The 27,890-nt window shown below is 36.8% G+C and overlaps 1 protein-coding gene across 1 annotated transcript in view; it reads left to right on the forward strand.

Moving 5' to 3' along the window:
- The window catches only part of LOC117373651 (caskin-1-like), a 50,528-nt gene that overhangs the window by 11,694 nt on the left and 10,944 nt on the right, over positions 1-27,890 (forward strand). Inside the window, exons 2-10 of the mRNA XM_033969732.2 lie at positions 2,493-2,544; positions 6,621-6,718; positions 16,748-16,893; positions 17,479-17,574; positions 18,878-18,999; positions 19,904-20,012; positions 21,619-21,727; positions 23,789-23,883; positions 25,221-25,335. Coding sequence (XP_033825623.1) covers positions 2,493-2,544; positions 6,621-6,718; positions 16,748-16,893; positions 17,479-17,574; positions 18,878-18,999; positions 19,904-20,012; positions 21,619-21,727; positions 23,789-23,883; positions 25,221-25,335 — 942 coding nt within the window. The remainder of the gene's footprint in view (positions 1-2,492; positions 2,545-6,620; positions 6,719-16,747; positions 16,894-17,478; positions 17,575-18,877; positions 19,000-19,903; positions 20,013-21,618; positions 21,728-23,788; positions 23,884-25,220; positions 25,336-27,890) is intronic.

A 27,890-nucleotide genomic window follows, 5' to 3' on the forward strand; every position in this document is an offset into this window, starting at 1 on the left:
TCACTCCCCCTCCAGAGCGCTATCACAACACAACTGGCGTCCTGCTAATGAAACTACTGCATATCACATCAGGTTTGTCATGTTGTGGCGTATTGTCGTGTGGGAGCATGGATGACAGGCTGATGCAGCTAACCATGAGGAGTGTTCGAATAGGGCCCAGGAGAGATCCCTAGATTACTCAAACATGCATAAGAAAACAATGGGAAACAGTGTTACAATGTGGTAGAAAGCTCCAAAAAATACAGTTTAGCATAATACCCCTCTTTAACTATGTAGCTTTGTGAGACAAAACTAATTTCACCTTGTGCAACCTCTCTTCTCTTTATTTTATGGAATACTAAATAACACTGTGTAAATTTCTGGAGTTGGCACATCACCTGATTCCATGGAAATGGAAAATTAAAACCATAGTTTAGAACATTTTCCATGGAAATTGCTACATTTTATGCCATACAGTGGAAAATTATAGCCAAAAGAGCAACATTTCCATGGAGACAAGCAGGTCAAATAAGAGTCCAATTTGGCCAGGTGAAACCTGTTATAGCAGATGTTTTTCAGTGCGATAAAAACACACACATAAAAACACAATTTTATTTACAGTAGGGATATAATCATTTTGAGATTTAGAGTAGGTTACCATTAGCTGATGTATAGTAACTGTCTACTTTAAACACAGAAGTTTCCTCCGTAAAGGCCTTAACACGCTGTCTGTGATTATCAATCTAACTTGCATTCTGCTGCCTAGTTTAAACATTGATTCACTGTAGCGTGACTAAGTTCTCATAGAGAATGAATGGAGCTGAAGTTAAGTGAGGAGGAAGTGAGGGAGAAATAATACAAAGTGAAGCATCGTTGAGCATTTTGAAAAGTGCTATTAGACCAAATCATTACTATTATTAAAAAAAGTTGTCACACATAGTCAAATAGAATAGCACCATATCAGAATGTTTTTGGTTATCAGTATTTCTTCCAATATCTCCAACAAACACATGCTGCTGCCTAACCTCTTATTAGAGTCACAAATGATCTAAATCTATTTTGGTCCAAATTGCTCGTGAAACACGTCGGAGGATTGGGCGGGGGTGATATCGCATTGATTCATCTTCTGAGGGGCGGGGCTGGTTTTATTTTTAATCCAAGATAGAAGGGAACCCTGCACATGCACACAGAGCCAGAGGATGTAAACACACACGGCACATCCACCAATCAGCACGCTCACTTTGGCAAATGAAAGTAAAGGAAAGGAAGAGCGCAGGATGAAGAGAGGAATAAGAGAGAGGGAGAGAATGAGAGAGAAAGCTTTCCCCCAGATTACAGAAGCGCTGCAGATTATAGGTCCTGGATTATGTGAGTTGATCATACACAAAAAGGAAAAGCAGTGGAACAAACAAAGACTGGATTGTGTCCTTTTTTAAGATTGTGTGTGTGTGCTGTCTGCTGTACTGCATGTGACATCAAGGTTATAAGGCTAATGTGTGTGCAAATTCACTTCCACTAGATTTGAGATGTAGGCCTACTGTGTACTAGGGCTGTCAAATGTATCGTAAATCAGATAATAATAGATATTAAAACAAATATCAAAACTAGATAATCATTTGAGCAGGTATCAATACTAAAAAAACTTGCATTCACGGGACAGAAATGAACCCTTTCTGAATAGCATTAGCATGATCTACCTGTATCAGAACAAGTATAAGACACATAGACTAGTATACACCCATGGACCAGTAAGGAACACACCTGAATGACCAGATATAAGACCGCATGGTAATACAAAAGAAGGTACTATGCTTCAATGTTGAAAATTACTCTCTACCTTCTAAATAAAGCATGTATTATCATTGCTGTATCTGTAATTGTATATTATTATTATTATTATTATTATTATTATTGTATTAAATGTAATCTCCTTTTTATTTTTATTTACTCTTTTTTGCCTTTTAATTTGTTTTTTGTCATGATGTGCTGATTAAACTCCAATAGAAGAGTTTTAGAGTATTGATTTTCTTGAATCACCACAGCATCGAAACGCTAATGAGCTGCCTTTTTATTCTTTCTTTTTTTTTTTTTGAGGCAGGTTTCCTAATAGGACGTGAGCCTGGATGCACTTCTGACTCTATGGATTCTGGCTCCATTTCACTTACAAACCTGTTGCTCCTGGTAGCGTTAGCAATAGATTTGATTGACAGTGTTGCTAAGCACCCTCCCCCTGCTAAACCAGTGGTGCAGGCGGGAAGGGGCATTACTTTGAACAGCCTTCCTCCAGATTGGCTCTTTGGTTGCTATGATACTTGTGGTCGGAATTCCAAATATGGAACTTGGCTCCAAATTTACCCCTACTACTGCTAGCTTGACTTGACTGAAGCTGTGGGTGACGCCACACTCCCTCCACTTCTTTATACAGTTTCCGGTCCTTCCTGGGCTCCTATAGAAACATGGCCGCACACACTATTTCCAACACACTAACATTTTCTTTTCTTTTTGTTCTTCAGAGCTCCTGGGAGCAGCAAAGCGGGTGAACGTGAACATCCAGGATGCAGATGGGTGAGAGATCCTCTTTTGTACATTTACTCATTTGCCATTTCTGTATTGTATTAGCCTAGCTCTAGCCTCATTCTGACCTTCATGTTCACGACCAAGTGTAAGTGATCATTTTCAATGATGCTATTTATAATTTTGAATAATGATCCAGCGATGACATTCCAGTTTCAGACCCAATTAAATGTTGGAAGGAAGTGTGAAAGAAGTGTCAACTGTATATTTAAGAGCGCTCATGTAAGATCATTAAGCCAGGTTTCCTCCTAAGATTTTTGCAATTATGATGAAATAGGATACATTTTTGAACACTGCAGAATAAAAAACTGAATATTGCATTGAGAAAATCAGAAATTCATGTCAAGATGTGAGTGCGAGGCTATTCATGAATTTTAACATGAGGAGCAAAGTGTGTGATCCAATCCTGGATTAAAGCAGACAGACTAAAATGTTAATATTTTTTAATGGAAAGCAGAACTGTATGTTTATTACAGATTATTAGTAGGTGCAAGTATTATAGCTCAGTAACTTTCTGACTAAATCACCAAAACTGTAATCTTAAAATGCTCAGTACTTCACATTACTTCATATTGTAAAGTTAATTATGCAATGACATATTAGGCATACAGTTACGATGTTGGGGTTTTTGTTTTTTCCAGTAGAATGTCATTTTCAACACAAAATAGAGGTGGTTAAAATGACCTGGTCTTGTTTGTATATACAACAATACCATTCTAAAAGGTCCACATTTATCCTCTTTAAGTATTTTTTTAGTACTGATACCTGCTCACGTAAGTATTTTAATACTATGTTTAGTATTAATTCATATCCAGATATCAGTTTTCTTTGCAATGCTACCCTCAACAGTTTAAATGTGAATGCACTACAAAAATATGTGTTACAACATACACCCCCTTTTCATTTATTGAATGACTGAACAACAAGTCCAAGTGTTTTATACTAAGGATAGACACTTAACAGAACACAGTTTTTGTACTTTGAATAGATACTTTCGGTACAGGGTTACTTCTCTACACTGATTGTGAGCCAGAAAACAAAAAAAATATCCTGGCAAGTCTTCAATGACCCAACATGACTCAAAAGATGCACACCACTACTGTTACTGCTATTACATACTACTTCTACTACCCAGGGTTATTAAAAGTCAGATCAAAACTCAAATACTAATCTATACTTAAGTAGTACTGAGACTAGATATTCATTTGGGCAAGTATCGATACTAAAAGAGCACCACATGGTAATGCCTCAAATACACATGGTAATATAAAAGAAAGTACTATTTTTTAATGTTGAAAATCACCTTCAATCGTCTAAAGAAAGATTTTTTTAAATTATCATTGCGGTATCAGAATCGGTATCAAGTATATTCCTCAGTATCGACATTGAGATTGAAATTTTAGCATCGTGACAACATTACTACTTCCACCACCTCAACTATTTCTGCTGAAACAAATTTACCAACGGCTGATTAGAGCAAAGCAACCACTAATGGACCATAATGCCTGCACTTAGGACGGGTCAAGTGGCATTTTACAGCCTTAATGTGCTATGTTATGCACTCTACCGATTCAAAAAAAACTTTCTATTTTCTTGTATTTGCACCAGGGTTGTCAAAAGTATTGAAAATCAGATACTAATGTACATATAATATTAGATACATTTACTAAGTCAGACAGGGACAGAGTGCATTACTGCTGAACATTTGACAGTAGCTCCAAAGAATTTTCAAAGAGGGGGCAATGGGGGGTCCAGATTGATGAGGGGGCTAAGAAATATGTATTAATATTAAATTAAAAATACAATAATTTATTGTCAATAGTTTTTTTTTATCATTATTATTATGTGTACAGTCTAAATGAGTGCTGTCATCAATTATGTATATCCAGGGTCGTGTTGGGACTCCTATTTCAGCACAGAAAATTTAGGTTGTGAACTGGCCCATGCACTTTCCTCTTATAAAGAGATATTCTCTGTATTGACTTATATTTATTGTATTATTATTGCAACAAAAGCTCTGCATAAGAAAGCCTCTGAAAGCAGGGAGTCTGAGGCACCCCCAGAACATTTTGCACAGAGCTGATATTATTAGCTGTCTCCTGATGTGTTTTAGAGGCTGTGAATATAAGAGGGCATTATTGTTTCAGCCCTAAACCACATAATGCACATAGCTATCGATTAATATTAATGTTTAAACGCCTATAATTTTAATGCAAGTGAACAATGTATCCGGGTCTGGTGTTTATCACATGATCCCTCTCGCCTTCACTTATAGTTTACCCACTATGAACTCCTGTAAAAAAAACTTACCTTTAGCAGATTTCTGCCTCAGACTGAATAATCTCCTGTTTGTCCTGTAGCTTTAGCTGTTATACTTTAGCTCTTGTGATGAATAAAACCTCTCTGCTGAGCCACTGCTACACTGTCAATCACAAAATAGCACGCAAATTGTGTATATCTGTTATTCTTTAAATATTTTCAGTGGAGGGGATGAATGGAGGGTCAAGTGGGAGGTCAGAGCCTTTGGTGGACGCTGTCCCTGGACAGTAGAGCCACAGCAGTGTTTAAATAAATGCATGCTGATGACAATAATGATCATAATGTCACATATTATTATAGTTAGGCCTTTATGAGATGTAAGATATTATTTCCAAAACACATTTCTAGATAGTATTTATGCTTACAAATAAAGGCATTAGTAAAGTAATCAATAAAAAAGAGAAACATGCTCAAAATGTACTTAAAAAAGTTCAAATTAAATGCGGTTAATTGCGAGTTAACTCAGGACAATCATTCGATTAATCGTGATTAAAAAATTTTAATCTATTGATAGCCTCAAAGACTGTAGACTGTAGACTGAATCATTACTGATGAGTGGTACTTTTGACTTGTATCCACCAGGGATCTATTAGATACACACACAACAGTAGATCGTGTGTGTGTGTGTGTGTGTGCGTGTGTGTGTGCGTGTGGGTGGGGGTGTGTGTGTGTGTGCGTGTGTGTGTGGGGTGTGTGTGTGGGGGGGGGTGTGTGTGTGTGTATGTGTGTGTGTGTGGGAGAGAGATTGCTTATTAATGGAAGTAGGTCATTTACCCCCTCCCTCTCTCTCTCCCGCCCTCCCTGTGGTTGGTGTGGAATCGGGGGAGCAGAGCAGTTCTACGCTCAGGATTATGACATTGGAGTTTTCCCTGGTTTCTCACACTGTGTTTACAAATGTGTGTGGGTATGCTGTATGACTTATAATGCAGAAGTTAAGAGATGTTGTTTTGTAAGGCCTTTTTTATTTTAGGTAAAAATTATGATGGCAGACAAGCCTGGGACAGTTTGATCTCTGTGGTCAAAAGTACATATTGTCTCACATTGTGTGAGTGAAGGGTGTGGCTGGTAGAGACTGGAGGGACCATAGACACAGAGGTATAGTAGTCTAGCACCACCAAGAGTGAGTGAGGAAGAAATAAATAATGCATTGACATTGAAAAGCAAGGTTGAGCGTTTCAGAAAGCTATTTTCTTAATATTATGCTGTATTTACTATAGGTACTACAGGAGAATGAGAAAATGGGAGTGATTAATGCTATTTCACATTCAACATTTAGTTACATTTTGAGCAAAAATGTAAATGCTTTTACTGATCTGTGTCAAAATAAAAATGACAGAAACTAAACCAAGGCTTTGTTTCAAATATGACTTGTTTACACAGTCCTGTTTCAGTGAAAACCTTTAGGGGAGCAGAGTAATCACATTTAGTGAAGTGTCCTCTTTACACTAAAGTGGAAGTGGCTCTGCACCTGCATGATTCTATAGAAACAGAAAGTGAAAGCTACACTTCAGAACATTTGCCATGGAGATAGAGACGTTTTATGCCATATAGGGAAATATAAGGAACAACAGGTAGGAGGAGGCCCTTATCAAGGCCAAATGAGAACCAGGTATGTGGAGATGCAAGCCCGCTTACACTAAGGACATTATTTGTTTATTTATTGCCATGAACATCTGTTGTTTAGAACATATGCCTTTTTCAAAAGTTCCAACAAAATAATAATATGTCAAATCTGTGTGTGTCCACAGACTGTCTCCGCTGCACTACGCCGCTCTGAGTGGGAACAAAGAGCTGATTTCTCTCCTACTGGAGGCTCAGGCAGCAGTGGACATTAAGGACAACAAAGGTAAAATCTCCATACAAGATACAAATACTCCATACACCAGCATGTAAAGCCAGAGCTGCCCACGTGCCAACAGGAAACACACTGTCGTATCGTGTGATGTAAGATGCCCCAGAGCCCAGGGGAGGTGTGGAGGCAGGGCTGTGATTGGCCCGCTCATCTCTAGCCTTCGCCATGTGCACACAGATCCAATAGAAAGTGAGGGGAATGGGAAGTGACACGGTGAAATGTAGCGAAGAAAACATGCTAATGCTAGTGCCGCGCAAACAATGACCAAATAGACTTCATTATAGTAAAAATACAAGGTAGAGGAAACATGGTAGTTATGTAAGCTTGGAGAAACTATATTTGTAGTTTGTCATCACAGCAAGTTGGCCGCAGGTTCAATTCTCAGAAGTGGAATATTTCTGTGTTGGGTTTTAATGTTGTGTCCATTTAGGCGATTAGTTGGTAGATGGTATTTTAGATGACTAGATTTTTTAATAGTTGACTAATTATTATTATTATTATTATTATTATTATTATTATTATTATTATTATTATTATTATTATTATTATTATTATTATTATTATTATTATTATTATTATCATTAGTAGTAGTAGTAGTAGTAGTAATAGTAGTGTTATTTTTTTTTTTTTATTCCATGTAGTGAGTTAGCTGGAGTTTTAGTGTTTTGACAGTTTAATCTGCCTTACAAATACTTTTTAGTTACTTTTGTGCAACATCTTAATAATTTTTAGAGCTTTTGTCAGACCTTGGCTCCAGTTAAGTGGATTAATGGGGGCATGTCTTAAAGTGCATTTGGCAGGTTAGATAACAAATAAAAAAAAACCTAACATAGTTCACATAATTTTATTTAAGATTATTCTACTTTTTTTTTTTTTTTTTTTTTTGGTGGTTAATAATTTTACTTCCTTTGCAGATAAGACCTAAGTAAAGGCAATTTAATTAACTGTTACCTAGCAACCATAATGTTGTAAAGTTGACCCAGAAATTATCTATATTTCAGTTATGATTAGACTAATAAAAATAAACAACACCACCCTTTTTGGTTAACTGAAGTTTTAAACAGCCAGAAAAATGTTTTCTTTGTGCGTAAATTGTTCCTGCGTTTGAAATCTTCTGCGTTGATGACATAAGTAGAGGTGCTACTTCCTGTTTATTTATTTTCTTCTCAACTTTACCACAAATTTCCACTTAACTGATGTAAAACTATATGTGAAACAGTATTTACCACGGGTACTAACCCACCAAATAAAGTAATATTTAGAAAACATGAAAAACTGTCATGTGCACTGTAAGTCCTAGTGGAGTTTGTATGTTCACACTGTGTACATTAGTCTACTCCTTTTACCCCTGTTGTTTAATAAGTAGGTATACCATGCATTAGGGCAACTGAATATCACATTTTATATATCACAGCAGAATCAAAATCAAAATTTGAGTCACCACAATTATCAAATAATCAAATCTCAAAGGCTGCAATTATTTATATGTATAGAATTTCCTCGGCAACAAACACAATATAATGAAGTAGATCTTTCTCTCGTCTAGTTTAGGGTCTGAAAATATATGGGATTATTGTATCCCACTTTTTAAAACTATATTGCTAATCTAATTGCAATAAAAACAATATATTTTTCCCTCTGAAATCTTTCTGCCCTATGAGACATAACTTTTCATAAAACTAAATATTAAACCAGTAGTAATTTAAATAAATACCCCAAATCAAACCATTGCTTACCTCTAGCAGTAGGGGTAAATGAGTGACCAGTACAAGTTACTGAACAAATAAAAGTGTAATTAGCATTTTAGGGAAAGATTCCACTATATTTGAATACTTTTTACATACAATGAATTGGTGGTGGCAGCCATGTTGAGTGTGTGACAAAGCTTAATATATATACTTATGACATTTGGCTTATTCAAAAGAAATTGCAGAAGGAACAACTTAGCATTTGTGCATTTGTCATTTTAGGCCATGCAGGTTTCAAAATGATGAATATTCATTTTGAGTAGGACGGTTATAGCTTCCCTATGTGCATCTATGACATGTATCAGTATTTAGTTTTTGTTAATGGATTTATGTTTTCACTGTGGAAAGAGAAGGAGCCTGTAGTGACATTTGGCAAAACCCTGATAAAAAACAAAATTCGATTATCTTAATGCATACTGTCATGTTTTTAATCTAACTTCTATTTCCATTCATCTTCTATTCCCGTTCGCTATAAATACATAAATGATTCTTTATGAAGCATTGCCTTCCTCTGCCAATTCTCAGTAGTATTTGCGAGTTAAGCTTGGCATGTCAAAATGTATCAAGCTTAAAAAATCTAGGGCAGTTTGAAAAAAACAAAACAAATAAACATGGAAATGAAAACAAATCCACTACAGGTACAGCAGTAACATAATACATTGCTGTATTATGTAACAGTAACAGGAACTTTAAAACTGCGGATGTCCAGATAGATACATTTAATAATGATTGTCACATTGCAGTACAATTAATACTGTAATTATGTGCAACAATATCTGCTCTGACAATAATAAAACCATAATTAAATAATCACTTTGATTTTCATGTGTTTATGGTATATTGGTTGTTGTATTTGTTATCAGCGGCATTGGAGTATTTCACAAGATATAATTATCGGTCTGATATTGAAAATTTGTAAAGTTTATTATACCTTATCATGAATTTGGTTCTTGCAATGGACTTGAAAAACGTTTATCAGCACGGGCAAATATCAGTTATCAGCTACAAAAGCAAGACAAATATTGAATCAGTATAACTTCAAACAATCACAATCCCTGTTTTTATTGTCTTAGAAATGTGAACTCCAGAGCAGAGTGTTGCTGTCACAGTAATTCTAACAATGACTAGAATGCTAACCATGCACTTCCTGATTGTCAGACCAAAAAAACTCTTTATAATCAGATGCAGACAGCGCACAGAGGACATGTTTTTACCTCAATTATACAATATATCTGTACTGAGGCAAGACACATTTTACTCAAATACATAGGAAAGATTTGGGTACAGGCCTTTTGAACTTTAGGATGGATGCTGCTAACACACTACTTTGCAGATCTATAATATTATGAAAATTTTCTATTGAATATTTTGACAACCCCAAGTAGGTTTTTGAATTTTTAAAAAACATCAAAACAGCACTGATCATGAAGCCAATACTTTGTTCTGGTCTGATTGCAATGTGACTGCCAGTCCTCCATTCAGTCAGGGATATAATGTTCATTCTGTCACGGCTTTGAAGTCCCGTTTAACAATTCTCATGGATCTCCTCAGAAGTTCTGGCAAGCTCTAGTGGGGTAGTGAGCCCCAGGTTGAGAATCACTGAATTTCCCTATTATGGGACAAATGAAGGACTTTTATCTCATATTAGATAGCGTAAATTAAAGATTTAAGATTTAAGTAATCCTAATGTAATGCTGTGTCTCAATCTTTCTTTTAATAATCATCATAGCTCTATAATTTGACATTGTGATATTACTAGTCAAAACTCAATCATATTTGGAGCTTCAGAGTAAAATAACTGCAGCCCAAGCAAACCAAAGTCAATGTTTGAGAGACAAGCGTAGAATAAAGGAGGTTTGGAGCACAGATTTCTCTCAGTAAATATGTGAGTGTGCTAGACTCCAGTGGCACAGGGAAAGAGGCAGATGGGCTCTAATCCCTGCAGAATGTAGGCCCAGGCACCAGGCACCAGCAGCCTGAGGAAGCAGAAGCAGAAGCAGCCTGCCTCCAAACATACAGAGCAGAGCCAGCTCTGGCCAACTTTGTCCTCATCACCTCTGCAAAATTCAAGCTTCACACAATGTGCATTTTAACAGAGGTTTTCAAGTTTGTGGGCCCCTGCTAAACCAGAGCAATGCACGTAGGACTGGGCAATATAGTGTGACCTCATCCCTGTGGTGATATGGTATTTTGGTGAAATCGCCATGTCGTAATTCCTGCTTTTCTATTTAATTCATCTTATATAGTCAAAAACAGACACTTTGCACACCCTCTCCTCCTATTGGTCAGTCTCCCTCATGCTCTAAGTGAGTGACTAAATGATTAAGTGAGGAGGATTTAACCAATCACAGTGAAGTGTGAACTTTCAGAAACAGCAGATAGCTTTAGTCACCTCTTAAAGACATATAAAAGAGAGGAATGGGAAGTGACATGAATCAAATGAATCAAAATTGTGATATGACTCAGAAAATCATGGTATGATTTTTTTTTTATCGCCCACCCTTGATCCCATGTATTTCAGAACCTGTTTGTAGAAGTCTAAACTACAGGGTTAACAAAATGTATTCTGTCATATGGATGTGGGATATTTTTTGACTAATTTTAACCAGTTTTATTGTCATTTTTATTTAAAGATGAAAAGAAGCATTTTTATCAACACTAATCAAATGGTGATAGATAAACAAAATACATTGCAAAGTCAGTGTAAGCAAATTGTTATATTTGTTATGTAAGTATTACACCTTCTGGACTGTGAAAACATATAAGCCGTTATCTAACAGTTTTAATAAGAGCAGATATAGATTACAGAGCTGCACCTACCAGACTTGGTACTCATCACCAGGATTATTTTAACACAGTATTTGGTTGTTGTCCATGTCCACCCTTCTCTTGCGTGGGTCAAATGCAGAGAGTATTTTCCATACAATAAAGTCAAACTTAATCTTAACTTCAACCTTTATATTCAATCAATCATTCAATCAAACTTTATTTGTATAGCACTTTACAACAGCAAAAACTGAACCAAAGTGCTTTTCAAGTGCATTAAAATGACCCACCCACCTTTATTTTGATTTCTATTTTGTACATAGCAAATATTTAGCCTGAACAAGAAATATTGGGTCTAATTTGCCTATCCTGACACCACCATATAATCTAATGCTATTGCTGATAAAAATAAATAAAAAAATAAATATTTGCTTTAATGCTAATTTAGTCAATGTGAAAATCTGTAATGCCTTTAAACTGCATATGACTAAAATGTAGTTAACATTGTTAGATTTAAGATTTTACTTTAAAATTCTGCCTAGTTTTTCCTAGCTTCGTAAATTTATAATTTTTCTTCCTGGTTGGATATGGGAAACAGATATGACATATATAGAGCTAATTCCATAACTGTTACCTAGCGACCATGATATTTAAATTACACAATAGTTATGCTTAGACTTAATAAGAATCAAAAAGAAAAGAATTTAATCTGTCATAAAAATGCTTTCCTTGTGTGTAAGTTGTCCCTGCATTTTGGATGGAGTGTTCAGTATTGATGGCATAAGTAGAGGTATTCTGTTTTAGGACTCACCGCTACTTCCTATATTTTTGTGCTTCTCTTTTCAACTTTTTATCTACAAACTGCCACTTAACTGATGTAAGAGTTTTTTTTTACATCAAGGGTATCAGTAATATAAAGAAGGGGCATTATGGAGCTTTCTACCGTGTTATAATGTTGTTCCCTCATCAAAAACATGCCCAAAGTGGTTTTATATGTGATCCATGCATGCTTGAGTAATTTAGCGATCTCTCTCAGGCATTATTCTAAACCTCCTGATGGTTAGCTGTAAGATTCTGAGTAATACTCAGCCCGCAAGCCTATACGTCATCCATGCTCCCACACTACAGTTCTCCATAAATATACAAAATCTTAATACAAAGCTGTACATAACAACTTGACAAACCTGATATGATGTGCTGTAGTTTCATTAGTAGGATACACACAGATTGTGTTGTGATAGCGCTCTGAAGTGGGAGTGACGTAGCACGGAGAGCAAAGAGAGGTAAAACGAGTGTCAAAAATGAAAGTGAAACTTCTAAAACATGTTAATGCATTGTTTTCTGTGAATATAGCATTTTCAAAACAATAAAAGGTAACATGGTGATATAAATATGATATGTGTTAGCACTTAATACCCCATAGAAGTAAAATAGCCCCTCTTGAATGATGCTTTATTCCCCCCATACCCCTTCTACTTGGTGTCACACATGCACATTTGAGTGTTGTGCAGATGCCAGCTTCTCTGCAGCAGGCCTCTTGATGCCTGTTAAGCCCTGTAGGCCCTGTATTCTGTGGATCATCGCTGCTAGCATGGCTCACTGGAAGGCTTGGAACACTCCCATTGGAATCATGCCCCCTCCCTCGTGTAGTGTGTAGTGTGCTCCGCGGCTTGGCACTGAATCCTCATTGCTCTCTTCTCCTTCCTGTTTGTTTGTTCTACATTTCCTGTGGTTGTGGAGTACACCGTGATAGTATATGTGAGAGAAGGTTTGAATAGGAGAAACATGTAGGGCACAGGAAGTCTAATCAGAATTCAGCGCTAAAGTTGGCTAGGGCTGAAATATAACAGGATTTTTCAAAGAATCTGCTGCATACTTTGCCTGACAGATCCAGACTCATATCTCTGTTTTTTTTTATACTAACGAACGTCAGTCTGGTCACCACTCCCTCCATTTGAGCCTGACCAAAAGTGCTTGTGCAATGAGATTTGTTTTTTTTTTCCATAACGCTTGTGAAAAGAGGGAGCTCATTGGTCATCTATGATTTACAAATAAAATCACATTTCTCTCACCTCAGATTAGTCCTTTGCTCATAGATTCTGCAGAAATTCACAATGTTTTTCAACCTCCTTTGATATTTTTGTCTTTATTTTTTTCCTGGTATGACAGACCATGCATGTCCCTGATTCGCTAATCCACCTGTCAGTCTAAACTCAGGTAGATTCAGAGGTGACCAGACTCACATCTTTGTAAAGTATTGAAGAAGTGTGTATTCTGGATCTCAGTCTGCTAGATACTCTTTGATAAAGCTTAATCTGTCTTCAGTTTGAAACTTAGAAATAGTTATTCTTTCAGACAGGAGAGTTTACCTGTTTACATGATTTGGTTGCTTCCTGTAGCCTTCCTCAGAAGTGTCTCATGATGTTGTTGTGGCGTGTCTTACATGGTTTTGTCAGACAGTAGGGAAAAGTTATGCCTCTTACTGACGCCTTCTCCAGGACTGCATCCTATGTGTGCAATAAGGTGTAGGCTCCTTGTCACGATTTATGCTCCTTGGACCTGGTTTGCAGATCTTGATGGCGTCTCTGATCCAGCACTGGTATTTGTTGCTTTCAACACAATTAACCCTGGCAACTGCATGCTGTCTCATTTTTCATTTACTTTTACTAATGTTTCGGCCCCTCTTCCCTTCCTCGGATCTCTCTGACCAATGTTCAGTTTAGTGCCTCTGCTGTGACGCACCTGTCAGGTGCACGGTGTTCACCCAGCAATGATAATAAGATTTAAAATGCAGTTTGAGGGCTGTATCTTACCCTTGATCTTAGCAGAGCAGTAGTGTTAGCAAGTTAATCTGCTGGAAGATAGTGTCAGCCCTTTTAGAGGTGTGCTGTGCCTAAATATCAGGTGGAGTGGAGGAGTGTGTGATGTGGCGCATTCAGTGAATTGCCAGAATCAATAAAATAAATATCAGACTAGTGCAGTGAAAAACACGTTACATACTCAAGGCATAAAAAGCCTCTGTCTCTCCTTCTGTCATCGACATTTTATTTTGCAACCAAATAATTTCCATTATGCCGCGTTGGTTAGCTTATAAAGTTAGTCACCAGTAGGTAGGCTACCATCAGAACTATAGACAACTCTGTAAGGCGCCGGGGATCGGGCTGAACCTCTCATAGACTGGGACAGTGCGCTGGATCAGCCTGTGTTTTGATTGACAGTCCGGGGCAGTGACAGTGGAGTGGAGGAGACGCATGTCTTGCATGTGCTGCTCTTTTGGTAGCATCGGTCAGCAGAGCTTTGAACAGTGGCTCAAGAGATGAAGGGCACATCAGCATTGCTCTGTTACAGACACCTGCACATCCAGCTCCTTCTATAAGCGCACACCGTAGCCTTATAACCTCCTGTCTCAAAGGCACTGATCCTCTTGGGTGCCATGGGGCCAGAGCACCCACACAAAGGCAAAAGAACAGAGGAACACAGAGAAAACTGATAAGGTTGACATGTATGCGCGTGCATAGGCCTACAGGGTGCACATGCGTGAGAGGGGCGCACGTGCACACAGTGTTGGGAAACACAGACCCAGTTCTGTCACAACCCATCCAAAATTCTAATCCTAGCGCCTCTACTGGTGCGTACTTACAATCGTGGGGATTTGAAGCTTTATCATTTTTTCAATTTCTTCTATTTTATTAATTTAAACTTTTTTTTTTTTTTTACAGCACCGGACCATTGTCCTTTTCTCTACTGTTAAGCACTCACACCTCTCTGTGCTGCCTGGTAATGAGGCAAAGATTGTAGACATCATCATCCACATTGGCAGTGGTTACAGCCACCACCATATATGTACTTGTATCATCCCACTCCAGTCACCAGTGGCCTGTTTACGCCAGCGTTAACATTGTGTAGGTAGCAGGAGTCTGGTCTGGACATGCCCCCTCAGTTACTGCTCTGTTAAGACCGGGGGCAACATACGGCCATGAATGTTACTATAGCACATCACAAAAAGTGCAATTACGTTATACAATTTCTCCTGCAGAGGAAAACCTTACTTACACTTACTTGTGTAGGGCTGCTACGATGGTTTCAGTTGTTGACTACTCATGATTAATCCAATTAATTGTTGCAGCCCCATTACTGTGCTTCCACTGGGTCTTATTGCATATAAAACACATCAGCCCTGTTGTGTACATCTTGGATGTAGATGATATAGTGATAACAACTGAATTGTGATCTGATCCTTGTGACTCTTATTGAACAGCTTATTCATAGCTCTGAAGTGTGTCAACTGAACTTCCAGAAAAAGCTGACTTTTTACGTATTAAAAACGAAAGAAAATACAAAGTGCACATGAATTGTGCTAAAAATAGTGATTTGGCTCCATGTGTGGGTGAAACACAGTTTCATCCACACATGTTTAACACACAAAACCTGCATATTTCGGCTACGCCTTTTGCTCCACTATAGACTCCACACACCTTCACTAGAATCATTTGGATAATTTCAGCGCTGAAATTGCCAATCTCTATTAAACAAAGAGTAAAAGGAGCTGTTAACTTGAAAACTACCAATTCATGACATCACAAGGTGGAACAGAGCATTTTGAGCTTTGGAGATGTAAACAGACTAATATTAAAGAGTTACTCAAAATGTGTGAATGAAACAAAACACATATGTTTTGATGAGGTAAAAGCTCACAAAAATCCATTTTGCGTAATATAGGAACATTAGTTGCAAACTTTAACAAACTTTCCTTAAGGCTATAAATGAGTACTATAAACTATAAATTGTATTTTCTCTTGTACATAATGCTGCACTACTCTCAGTAGGTGTGATCATATTTCAGAAATAATGTGCTGGTCCTTAACATCATAGTTTGTCTGCCAGTAATGAAGCATTGTTATTGCATTCATGCATTTTACATGTAATCAATAGGATCTAGTGTAATGTATTGACTGTTTACACAGTCCTCCTGCTTGTTGTACACACCACTCCATGCTAATTCATAGACAAATGCATTCTAAACTTTAACAGCTCCTTTATTGATGGAACAGGGTGCGCTTGAGAGCAATAGCTGGGTTTTCTAGTATTGATCCTAGACTATAATATAATCCATCTGATTTTATCATTCTGTACTGTTATATTTTAACAAATGTAATTCCATCAAAACATATATACAGCTTCAATGTCCTCTATAAAATATCCTGTTGTTTTAGAAAAATACCTGTAGTTTAGACCTCTACAAATTATTATTTGTATTAGTTTATCAGTTCATATTTCAGTCTTCTCCCAAATGTTAATGCTCCTGGAGTGGTTTACAGTGTGCACTCTGAAAAGAATCCTGCGTTATAAACATATCTAATTGCACTGCTCATAAAAAGAATCACAATTATAAATATCACAGTATTACAGTTAATCACAGTTATTCAGAGCCAAACAACAGTGAAATCTTGTAATTATGCTCCTAAAATTCTCACAGTCTTACAAAGTATATGTATTCTCTGTGCTGTAGGGATGCGGCCTCTGCACTACGCTGCCTGGCAGGGGAAGACTGAGCCCATGAAGATGCTGCTGAAGTCGGGCTCCTCAGTGAACGGTCCGTCAGAGGAAGGACAGATCCCCCTGCATCTGTCCTCCCAGCATGGACACTACGACGGGGTAAGGGACAGCTGCTACAGGTGGCCATGGGTTTAAGAATGATGACAAATTAGGATTGTTGCCATAGCAATAAACAAAAAAAAGCATAATATAAGGTGAAACGTTAGCATTTACCATGTTATAATGTGGTTCCTCAGCAAAAATATGCTTGTAGTGGATTTAGATGTCATCCATGCATGTTTGAGAAATATAGCGATCTCTCCGGCGCCATTCAAACCCCTCCTTATGGCTAGATGTACAAGCTGGTAAAAGATTTAGCTCCTGCATGGCTATGTTCTATAAATATACTAAAGCATGATACACAAGAATACACTACAACATCACAAACCTTATGCAGTGTGCAGTAGTTTGATTGGTGGGATGCACACACTGATTGTGTCTGAAGAGACACAGAACTCATAATTGGGAAGTGCACAAATCACTGATTTGAAGAGGTGCAGCTTTTAGGCAGAGAGAAAAAATGGTTTGCAATGGAAGTAAATGAAGCTATTTTTGTGAAGGAAGAGAGTCCCTCTTTGTGTTGAATATGTGTATTTATAGTGATGCAGTGGCTTTCTGTCTAACCACATGACGTGTGTGTTTCAGACTGAGATGCTGCTCCAGCACCAGTCCAACCCCTGTATCTCTGACGCCGCAGGGAAAACCCCACTCGACCTGGCCTGTGAATTTGGACGCGTTGGAGTGAGTTTGACATTAAAATTGCTCAAGTTATGGGCATGGTTTAAGAATGTATATGCTATTTGCTTTTTAGAGATATAAGTCATGCATGTTTGAGTTTGCCTCTCGAGTTTCTATTATTAAGTTATTTTAGATCAATTTTGCAGTTTACAATGAAAAAATTAAAAATATCATTCGTATATTATTCGATGTGTAGATGATTCCACTCATTTTAGTGCTCAAATCACTTTATTTGTATTTTGCCAAAAGCCTATGTAGATATAGATATTTTTAGTTTAATGTTCTCTGCTGGTTTGCAAAAAAAAAAGTTACGGTTGAATTTCTGTTAAACATTTAATTTGTACAACATGCTTAATATATAAAAAACAAAAAAGCTCTAGCCTGTCGTGTTATTGTAAGATAAGATTATTTTCAGCTTACAATGATGTAATGAGATAATAATGATAGTGTTTTAGACAGTATTCATGTTAGCATGCTGGTGAGCATCCAGTTATATACTGCAGCAATATTCTGAAACATTTTGTTGATTACATTTCCTGATTATGTCATTTGCTTATAAAATGTGTGTCTTAGGCAGTAGTTTTGGTTAGCTTTATGAATTATGTTTTACAAATAGCATGTCTATTAATTCTTCTCCAAAAGTTAAAATACATTCTTAGCTTTTAACACATTGCACTTTCTAAACATATTTTTCTAATATTCTGAAATATTTACATTACATTTTCTGATTAGTCCATTTGCTTATAAAATGTGTGGTTTAGGTAGTCGGGCAGTTTTGGTTTATCTTTATGAATTGTGTTATACAAAAAGTATTTCTGTTAAATCTTGGTCCAACAATGATAATATATGTTTTACTTGTTGTATATTTCACTTTGTTTCTGAACATATTTGTCAGTCCTTAAAATAGGAAATGGTGAAATGTCATGTTGGTAAGACCTATGTGTTCTGTGGAAAAACACAATACAACTAGAGAGTTTCTGTTTTAAAATGTGAAAAACAGAACTAGTTAATTTTAAATGAATTCATTGTTTAAGAGCTGCTTATACAAAATATCTGTGCGTGGGCAAGACAACTTTGCTCAAATACATGAAAGGGAAATCAGTAACTTAATAATAAGAGCCTAATTACATCTCTGTTAGTATTATATGTACTTATTGATATGAAATACTGGCATTTGATACCGATATTTTATGGTCAAATATCGTTATTGGCTCAAAAAATCCATATCAGCCCATCCTTAAAAAGTAAATACTAAAAGAGGTATACTAGCTACTAATAAATACCTGTTTTTGCTGCTTTTCTGTAGGTAGTCCAGCTGCTGCTCAGTAGTAACATGTGTGCCACCATGTTGGAGCCCAAGCCCTCCGACCCAAACGGAGTGTCACCTCTGCACCTGGCAGCCAAGAACGGACACATAGATGTCATCAAGTCTGTACTTGTGTTTGGAAACACTTTTTTCCCTTTCTCTTAAGACTATTGATACAGTAACAATGTTAAAGTGCATATGACAGGTTAGACTTACTTATTTCTTTAAAACATGGAAAACATTTGATTTAAGATTTGACTAAAAGTCTTCCCTATTTTTTTTTTACTTTTTGGTGAGGTTTTGCCCTCTGGTTGTACAGTGGTTATTAGTAATAACCAGTTATTCTATAATTGTTCCCTAGCAACTATAATATTAAGGGCAAAACTTGACTAAATTGCACAGTAGTTATGATGGACACATTTTTATTTTGTTATATTAATGTTTAAACTGCCACAATGATTTCTTAATTTTTCCCACAAATTGCCACATAATTGATGTAAAACTATAGTTAATATTTACCACTAGTATTATACCTTTACCAGTACCACAGCACCATACCAAATTAGAAAAACATGAAAACTTGTCATATGCAGTTTAATTTTAGTTTAACAGTTATTGTAAAAAAATGTATATTTGTGTAAATGTGTATTTCTTGAACATAATGAACTGACTACTTACTGAAAGATTATGTAATGTTCTTCATTTTATGCACATTGTTTAACTGGTTTCTCTGCACATATAATATTATGTGAGTAGCTTCAAACCAAACTTTCTTATTTAGTTATTTAAGTTTTTGAACATATATTACATTTTAATTTAAATATTATATTCCTTCTAGATTGGAAATACATATTTTTATATAATTAAAGGTACAGTATGTGACTTTTCTAGTACAGGGTACACCACTTACCCTCAAACAGAGCAGTGCCTACAGTTAGCATCAGACCCGTAGGGGATGTTGATGACATCAGCTGCAAAGTATCAATTGCTAATACTTGGGATAGCAAAATATTTATTTTTGTGCAGGTTGTTGATCCAAGCTGGCATAGACATCAACAGACAGTCTGAGTCAGGCACAGCACTACACCAGGCTGCCCTCTGTGGGAAGACGGAGGTAGTGCGCCTGCTGCTGGATGTAAGTCTTCCTGTTTTTACAAGTGAGCACTATAATCTTGCAATAATCAAATCAAGAACTGCTCAAAATCGAAAGTTCAGATTCTGTATCAAAACGAAAACAGTTGCATAATAACAGATATCCTGTTTTGTCGATCCGTCTTGGTGTGAGTGGCCAGCATAAATATTGGTGCTGAGATAATCCCAAGGCAAATAGATTTAGAGCAGTGGGGGATGTTACGTTTGCTAAATATGTCACACTGCACATTTGTCCATGAATATTTCAGTGTGGGTAAATGTCCTGCAATTTTAATGGAGTAGTCACAACCAGTCAGTCTGAGTGTCAAAACATCCTATATAGGGCCTAGTGTTGTCAAGAGACGAGAAAATTTAAAATGTGATACTAAGGAATAGACGTGGTGCTCAATGCTGATTCCAATGCTACAGTTATAATTAAATATAACAATAACAATATAATGTAATTTTCAACATACATCATAGTACTTTCTTTTATATTACCATGTGGCGTTATGTCTGTGTAGTCCCTCAGGTAGGTTCCATAGTGGTCCACGTTTATGTGGTATACTAGTTTATGTGGTCTTATAGGCTATTTGTTCTGATATAGTTTGAGATCATTCTAAAGCTATTCAGGAAAGGTCCATTTCTGTCCTTTGAATCTGATTTTTGCTATCGCTACTTGCTATCTAGTTTCAATACTAGTTTTAGTATTGATTTATGTCTGAATTTTGATACTTTTTACAACCCTAGTCCTCGCTACAGTTGTATTTCATTGTAGTTAGTCGTCTATGGGTTTCAGAATGATGAGAAATTAAGAATGTTGCTATAGCGATAGACATAACAGGAAGCGAGAAAAAAAAGGTTAGTTTTTTCTCAAAAGGAAATGATTAAAATCTGTATTGTTTATATTCATAAAATGAACATAAACTGAATACTATTTTTATGTATTTATTGTTTATTTTTTATTGAGCTTGGCAGCGATTTATCACAATGAATTGCAATTAATCACATGTTGTGCGCAAACGTAAAAAAGTATAGTATAGTAATAGCTCTTTAGTTTACCATTTAGGCCTAACTATACTGCAGTATTCACCCAGTGCTTTGCTGTTTTGACTTGGGGACCAAGTTATTTAAAATGAAATCCATAGACCTAGTATTAAAAGGCTCAGCAGCTTATTTTATTATTTTTAATGACGTTGACCAAAACTTGTATTAGTCGACTAATCATTTTATTTAGATTATAAGGTTTTTAGGAGTGAGTTAGCTGAAGATTTGGTATTTTTTAGTATTTATATGTAAAAAGGCAGATTAAACTCATGATTCACAAGTTTAATCGCTCTTTATATAAATTAATTGTTTCATTGTACTTTTTTGTGAATACAGTAAATGGTTGTTTTTGTGAGTGCAGTTTGGGTCAGATACACAGAGATATACGCAGAGATATGTAATAGTTTTGAGAGCTTTTGCAACACCTCCTTTTTACTTTACCAATAATAATTCCCTAAAAGACAGATTCTTTGACAATATCGCCCACATGTTCAGAGATTTGTATGAATAATGCAATAGCTATATAACTCCATGTATTTCACTGTATTTTTATGTGTTTGCAGAGTGGCATCAGTGCTGGGGTGAGGAACACGTTGAGCCAGACAGCGCTGGACATAGTCAATCAGTTCACTACCACACAGGCCAGCCGCGAGATCAAACAGCTGCTCAGAGGTACAACGCTCACACACCACAGGGGGCAGCGTAAAAGGGCACACAATCAATATTCATGTGCAGGGAGCCGGGCGTTTCACATGTGCACGGGAGGTAAAGAAAAGGGCTTTCAGAGCAGTTAAAGGTCCTGTGTGATGATATTTTCTGATCTATGTTATAATGTTGTTTCCTCATCAAAAACATACCCGGAGTTGTGTTTTGTTTCATTCACACGTTTTTACACACAAATCCTGCATATTTAGGCTGAGTTCTTCTCTCAACAGAAAACAGTCTGTCCCACCTTATGATGTCATGTGGTAATATATGACTCCATATACATTTCCTAGAATCATTTGGATAATTTTAGTCCTGGGATTGCCAAGCTCTATTGAACAACATGTAATATGTAGCTGTTAACTTTAAAACTACTGCTACAGAGCATTTTGAGCTTTGGAGATGTAGACAGAGTAATAATAAAAGGTTACTCAAATATGTGTAAATGTTTTTGAGGAGGTAACTTGGCTTATAGCTCACAAGAGTCATTTTTTTGTATCATTGGACTTTTAAGGTAGTGTCTGGTGTATTTGACCTAGAAGGTGGATTAGTTATGAATGTGCGGGTTAAAGGTCAGATCAAAGCAGCCTTCCTTTTAATTGCTGCACAGTTTATGACATGAGTCAATAAAGACTTTTGACTGCAGCCCTAGAAAAAAAATTCTTAGATTTCAGAAGATTTTACTTGCCAATTTTGCTTTTGAAATATGAAAGAGGTTCACAATAACTACAAGCAATTTTAGTAAATTTTTATTTTTTAATATATTCTAATTACAAGATATAATGTCTACTTCACTGTTTATTATTATGTTTATTTTTCAAAATGTGTTTATTTGACAGAAATTGTAAAAAATTTACATAACATCACAAATAGTAAGAAAGTAAAAAGTATTCTGCACCTGCATTATCCTTTTATAACAAAATAACACCCACACACACACACACACACACACCCCCACACACCCACACCCACACACACACACACACGCACACACAAAACAACCACACTGCAAATGGCTAAAAATTGAATATATAAAGTTACCCATCCTTACAATCTTTAAACATCATGTGCCCGAATAAGCTTAAAAATAATATTGAAGTGAAAGTCCATGAAACAAAATAAAGTAGCAGATGGTCAATTATATAAATAACATGATAAAAGTGAGGAAAGAAAGGACCTCCAGAAAATAGCTAATCAGCAATATGAGGGAAGCTCATTTGTCATCCTATTTAGAACAGAGGATGCAATATTTTTGTAAAAATTCAATTCTGTTAACTGGACAAAACTTTTTTGTTGTTGTTGTTTTCACTGACAAAATAGAATTATTCTTTTACTATGGATCATACCTCGATGACTAAGAAATTACACAGATATTTTTGTGTAAACAGTGGAGCCATGAAGTATCATTGTTATCTTCTCAAGTTTTAGAAAATATAGAACATCCTTAAATAATGGAGGATGTGGGGATTTCCATAAAATTACCCTCCTTACAAGAAGGGTCATAAAAACAAGGAAGTTACTCTGGGAGGTGGAATGTGAAGTTGGCACTGCACAAATCCCAAATAAGGCACTCGAAGAATTTGGGTGAGTTTTCTTGCCAGTTACACTTGAAATTATAGAAAAATAAAAAATTCAGTCCAATAACCATAGAGTTGCGAACATACCCAAAATGCATGAATAAACTCATAAACTGGTGGCACCGGTCGCATGTTGGAGAGATGTTGGGGTATATTTTGGATAAGTGTGATTTTGTATGAGACTGTACCAACTGTTATTCTATGGTAGAAAAGACTCCATGTGCAAACTGATCATGCCATTCTATTGTTCTGCCTCATATTTTACAGTCCATAAATTAGGATGCCTACAGGACAAACTCTTATGTGGGCGATGAAATAAATTCATTATGAACAAAAACAACATCTTTATACCGTCTTCCACCATGACATTTCACCATTTTCAAACAGATTTCACATGATATTTTTTTTTACACGCCGTCTCTTTGAAAACAGATTTGATTTTTCCTTGCAGATGCGTCGGCAGCTATGCAGGTGCGAGCGCTCAAGGACTACTGCAACAACTATGACCTGACCAGTCTGAACATCAAAGCGGGGGACATTATCACGGTACAGTCACATGGTTCTGTCTCTCGTCTCAGCACAGAGCAAGGGCAAGCTGCTGTCAAGACCACCAAGGCTGTGTCTGTGCTAGGGATATCAAAAGTATTGAAAATCAGCTACTAATTTAAAAAAAAATCACTGAAACTAGTATTGATCCAAGATACTAATTTGAGTATCAATACTAAAATAAACAAATCTGATCTGATCCTGCAGAGGGAGTGTTGACCAAACTTATATCTCAGTCTTAAATGATTTTTAAACGTGAGGCAAAGTGCAGACAACAGACATGAGGATAATTGTGTGAGGTTTAAAATGTCAGAGCACAAAGACTGGAGGGCCTCATAACAAAAGCTAAAAAAAAACAACTGACAAAGCTAGTGCACCTCCAACTGTTTCTTGTCTAGAGTAAAACGACTCGCTTTGAGACTTTAAAGTGTTCAAAAGATCAGAGCATTGCACTGCACTTTAGATGAAAGTCAAAACAGTGTCATTATTATTTTTGAAATGTGGTGCAATAGTTCAGATAAATGCTTTTAATGCATAGAAAGCTTCACCTGCGCAGCGTGGGTTTAGGTAAACAGACCCACATGAGGAACTACTCTCACTTTTCTTACTTTTAAAGAACACAAACTGTTTAATAGAGCTGTTTTGTGGACTGGATGTCACTATGTGCAGAGGACACACACAGCTTAACTTTACAATTTTGCGAGAGTTGCGTAATAAAGTTGCCTAATTATATTTTGCTATTTCTTGGGTTTGTATCTTATGTCTGTTTGCAAGTGTACATGAAAAAAGATACACATTTATGTTTGGGCACCACAAGTTTAGAAATCAATCTAATTGCAATTTTAATTAGATTTATATGTATTTTTATGTATGTTTTTCAAATCAGACTCACAGTGCACACTTTAAAGGCATCCAGGGGCATTAACATTTGAGAGAAGATTGAAATATGAACGGCTAAATTTGAACTTATTAACTTACTTAGTAGAGGTCTACACCACAGGGTTAGCTGCTTTTATAAAGGTTATTTTTGTAAAACATACAATTATTATAACATACCTCTTTCAATCTTTAACATGTTATATTTCATTTTTGTCTTTTCCACAATAATTATCCGTTTTTTGCATAATTTTCCTGCACAACTACTGAAAATTGCAGTGTCTATACTTTATGCAGCACACTGTTTTTACTAGAATGCTGCAAATATATCTACTTGGCACTAAGATTGCCCAAAAATGACTAGGGGCAGTAGATAATGTGATTAAATACACCCATTCAGTAGCAAAAATAGTGAATTTATGGTTTATTTGCACTTTAACTCCAGTTGTTGCTCTTGTCAGGTTTTGGAGCAGCACTCTGACGGTAGATGGAAGGGCTGTATCCACGACAACCGCACGGGGAACGACCGCGTGGGCTACTTCCCCTCCAACATGGTGGAGGTCATCAAGAGGGCAGGTGACCACCAACCCACAGCTGCTCTGGGGCGGTGGAGACGTTAGATATAGTCCCAAACCGCTTTATGTGCCCCCACCTGTCTGTCTCCCTATTGGCTTTTTCTGTGCCTGTACCGCTCCCTCTGTCCGCCTCTTCTCCCACTTTATTCTGACCCGATTAGGCAGAGGACAGTTACTGATTTTAATTTTAGCTTTGAACTATAGTATAATATTGTGGGTAATTCAGAAACACATAATTTACATATGTTTAAATTGTCCTACTTTGTTACGGTAAGGTACACTTTACTGTCCATGTTTAGAAGATTGATAGTGAGAACTACAGCACATTTACCCAGAATCAGGGATAACTGACACAAAAACACATCTACTTTTTAAAATATAAACCAGCATAATTCAGTCTTATAACATGAACTGTATAAACAAAAACAAAAATGCCACATGACATTTGTACAGGTATAATTTCATTTTGCATGGTTGTCTGTGTCATCCCTCATTTGTCCAGGTCTGATCCATAGTAAAAGCCAAAAGTAAAATCTGTCAACTGGACAAAAAGTTGTTGGAGTGAAGATATTTTGCTGCTCATCGAAGCCTCTTCTTCAGTTCTGGTCAGATTGCTGGTGAACACTGAAACATCTATCTGAAGGGAGGAGCTACCTACACTGAAACTGTAAACAGCTATTGTTTACAGTTTCTGTATGTAGGCTCAATGGGTGCTTTCACTTCTATTGGCATCCTCTTTGTTTCCTTTGTTTGCTTTGGTTTGAGGGTGGAGTTATAGATGGGAAAAAGATAATGTCTCAGGTCTCCATTCCTGTTTAAGGAAGGATTATCTTTCCTAACAAAAATTGCTTCTGTAACTCCCCTCTCAAACCATTTGTTTTTTCTGGCTAAGATCTGATTTTCAAAGAAGTGGTTAGTGGCTTTGAGATGTACGTCAGACTGGGGCTCACAGGAGCTCTGGTGACGGTGTTGGTACATTCTCTTAATGTAGCTCAATAGACCTAGCTTACATATAGGTAAAAATAGGTGTTTCCAGTTTCAGTGTAGTTAGCTCCTCTCTTCAGATGGATATAATCTGACCAGAACTGAAGAAGCGGCTTGGATGAGCAGAGAAACATCTTCACTCCTACAACTTTTTGTCCAGTTGACAGATTTTACTTTTGACTTGTACTATTGTGCAGGGTTATTGTGGGGGTCCCAACCTGAAAAGTTTGGACCCCCTACTTTAATGGCCCTGTATCTGTTTTTTTCCACATTTTTAATCCAGTACAAATATATTTTGTAAGCAGCTCTTGAGGTTAAAATAAGTCCGCTTTGTGTTGTCTGCATTTAATTATAAAGCATTTTATTGTAATAGTTTATAATTAGGATGGTCAGAATGCTTAAGGTAAGTGAGGAATAACTTTGGATCATTGAAAACTCTTTAAAATTAACTAGTTCATTTTTTCACGTTTTTAAGACAGTAAAAATCTGGTACAGCACCTTCAAGTTAAATTAAAACTATGAAATATCAACACAACTTTTTCAGACAAATTTTTGACAGTTTTTGTGCTTAAATCATCTACTATGAAGTCACTATTTTTGGCATCATGTTAGCCATGTTAATTATCTATTTTCAAAATACTTATTACCGACTTTTGGCTACTTGCATAGGGCCAATATGGAAAATTCTGTACCCAACAAGAACATCATTTGATGGAATTTTTTACCATTCCTAAATGACTGAAAATACACAATTGCAGTTTTATTTTTAAATAAAATTTCAAAAGTCACTGCCCTCTACCTTTTCCCCCTCACCTGCCTGCTGTCCTCTTATAGTTGAAGTAAGACGCTTTTGTTTGTTTACGCCTTTGCTTTACCACTTTTAAATACCATTTTATTACACTTTAATTTGTAATATATATTCCCTGTGGATATATGGATGTTTTCTTTTCTCACATTTTTTTATTATTTTCTTGTTACTGATCAGTTTGTTGTTGTTTTGCCCCGGCCCCACCCCTCCAGGCCACTCCCCCTCCCAGCCGTGCCACACCCTCCTCCTGCGCAGACCCAGCCCCTGTCCCATAGGCTCTCCGAATGGACACGCCCCCTCCAAAGTGCTGCCCCTGCACCTGCCCACCCCCGCCCTGTCCCACACTGCCCCCCCGGCCCCCTTCTCCTCCTTTGGCTACGTGCCCCTGTCCATCTCTCCTCCGTCTCTGTCCACTCCTCCTCTGTCCTCCTCTCCTCCACCTCCTCTTCCTCCTCTCTCCACCTCTCAGGAGCAGCAGAGTCACACAGGTACATGTCACTATGTCTGTAGTAGAGTAAGATGACTCCCTCATGGTATGCTGTTTATTAGATACACTGACTTTTTAAATGTGCACTGTGTAACTTTACGTCAGATTGTTTTGCTTGGAATGTTCCACAGTATGGCTTTAAACTTATCTATCTCTATGGAGATAAAACAGGTGTCAACACCAGGCCAAGTTATAGATCAAACCTATAGTGAGGTTACTTCACTTCCAGTAAAAATACATGTTTTAGTTTGTTTAATGCCAAACCGTGGAACATTAC

Source organism: Periophthalmus magnuspinnatus, chromosome 1, assembly GCF_009829125.3.
Source record: "Periophthalmus magnuspinnatus isolate fPerMag1 chromosome 1, fPerMag1.2.pri, whole genome shotgun sequence".
Lineage (NCBI taxonomy): Eukaryota > Metazoa > Chordata > Actinopteri > Gobiiformes > Gobiidae > Periophthalmus > Periophthalmus magnuspinnatus.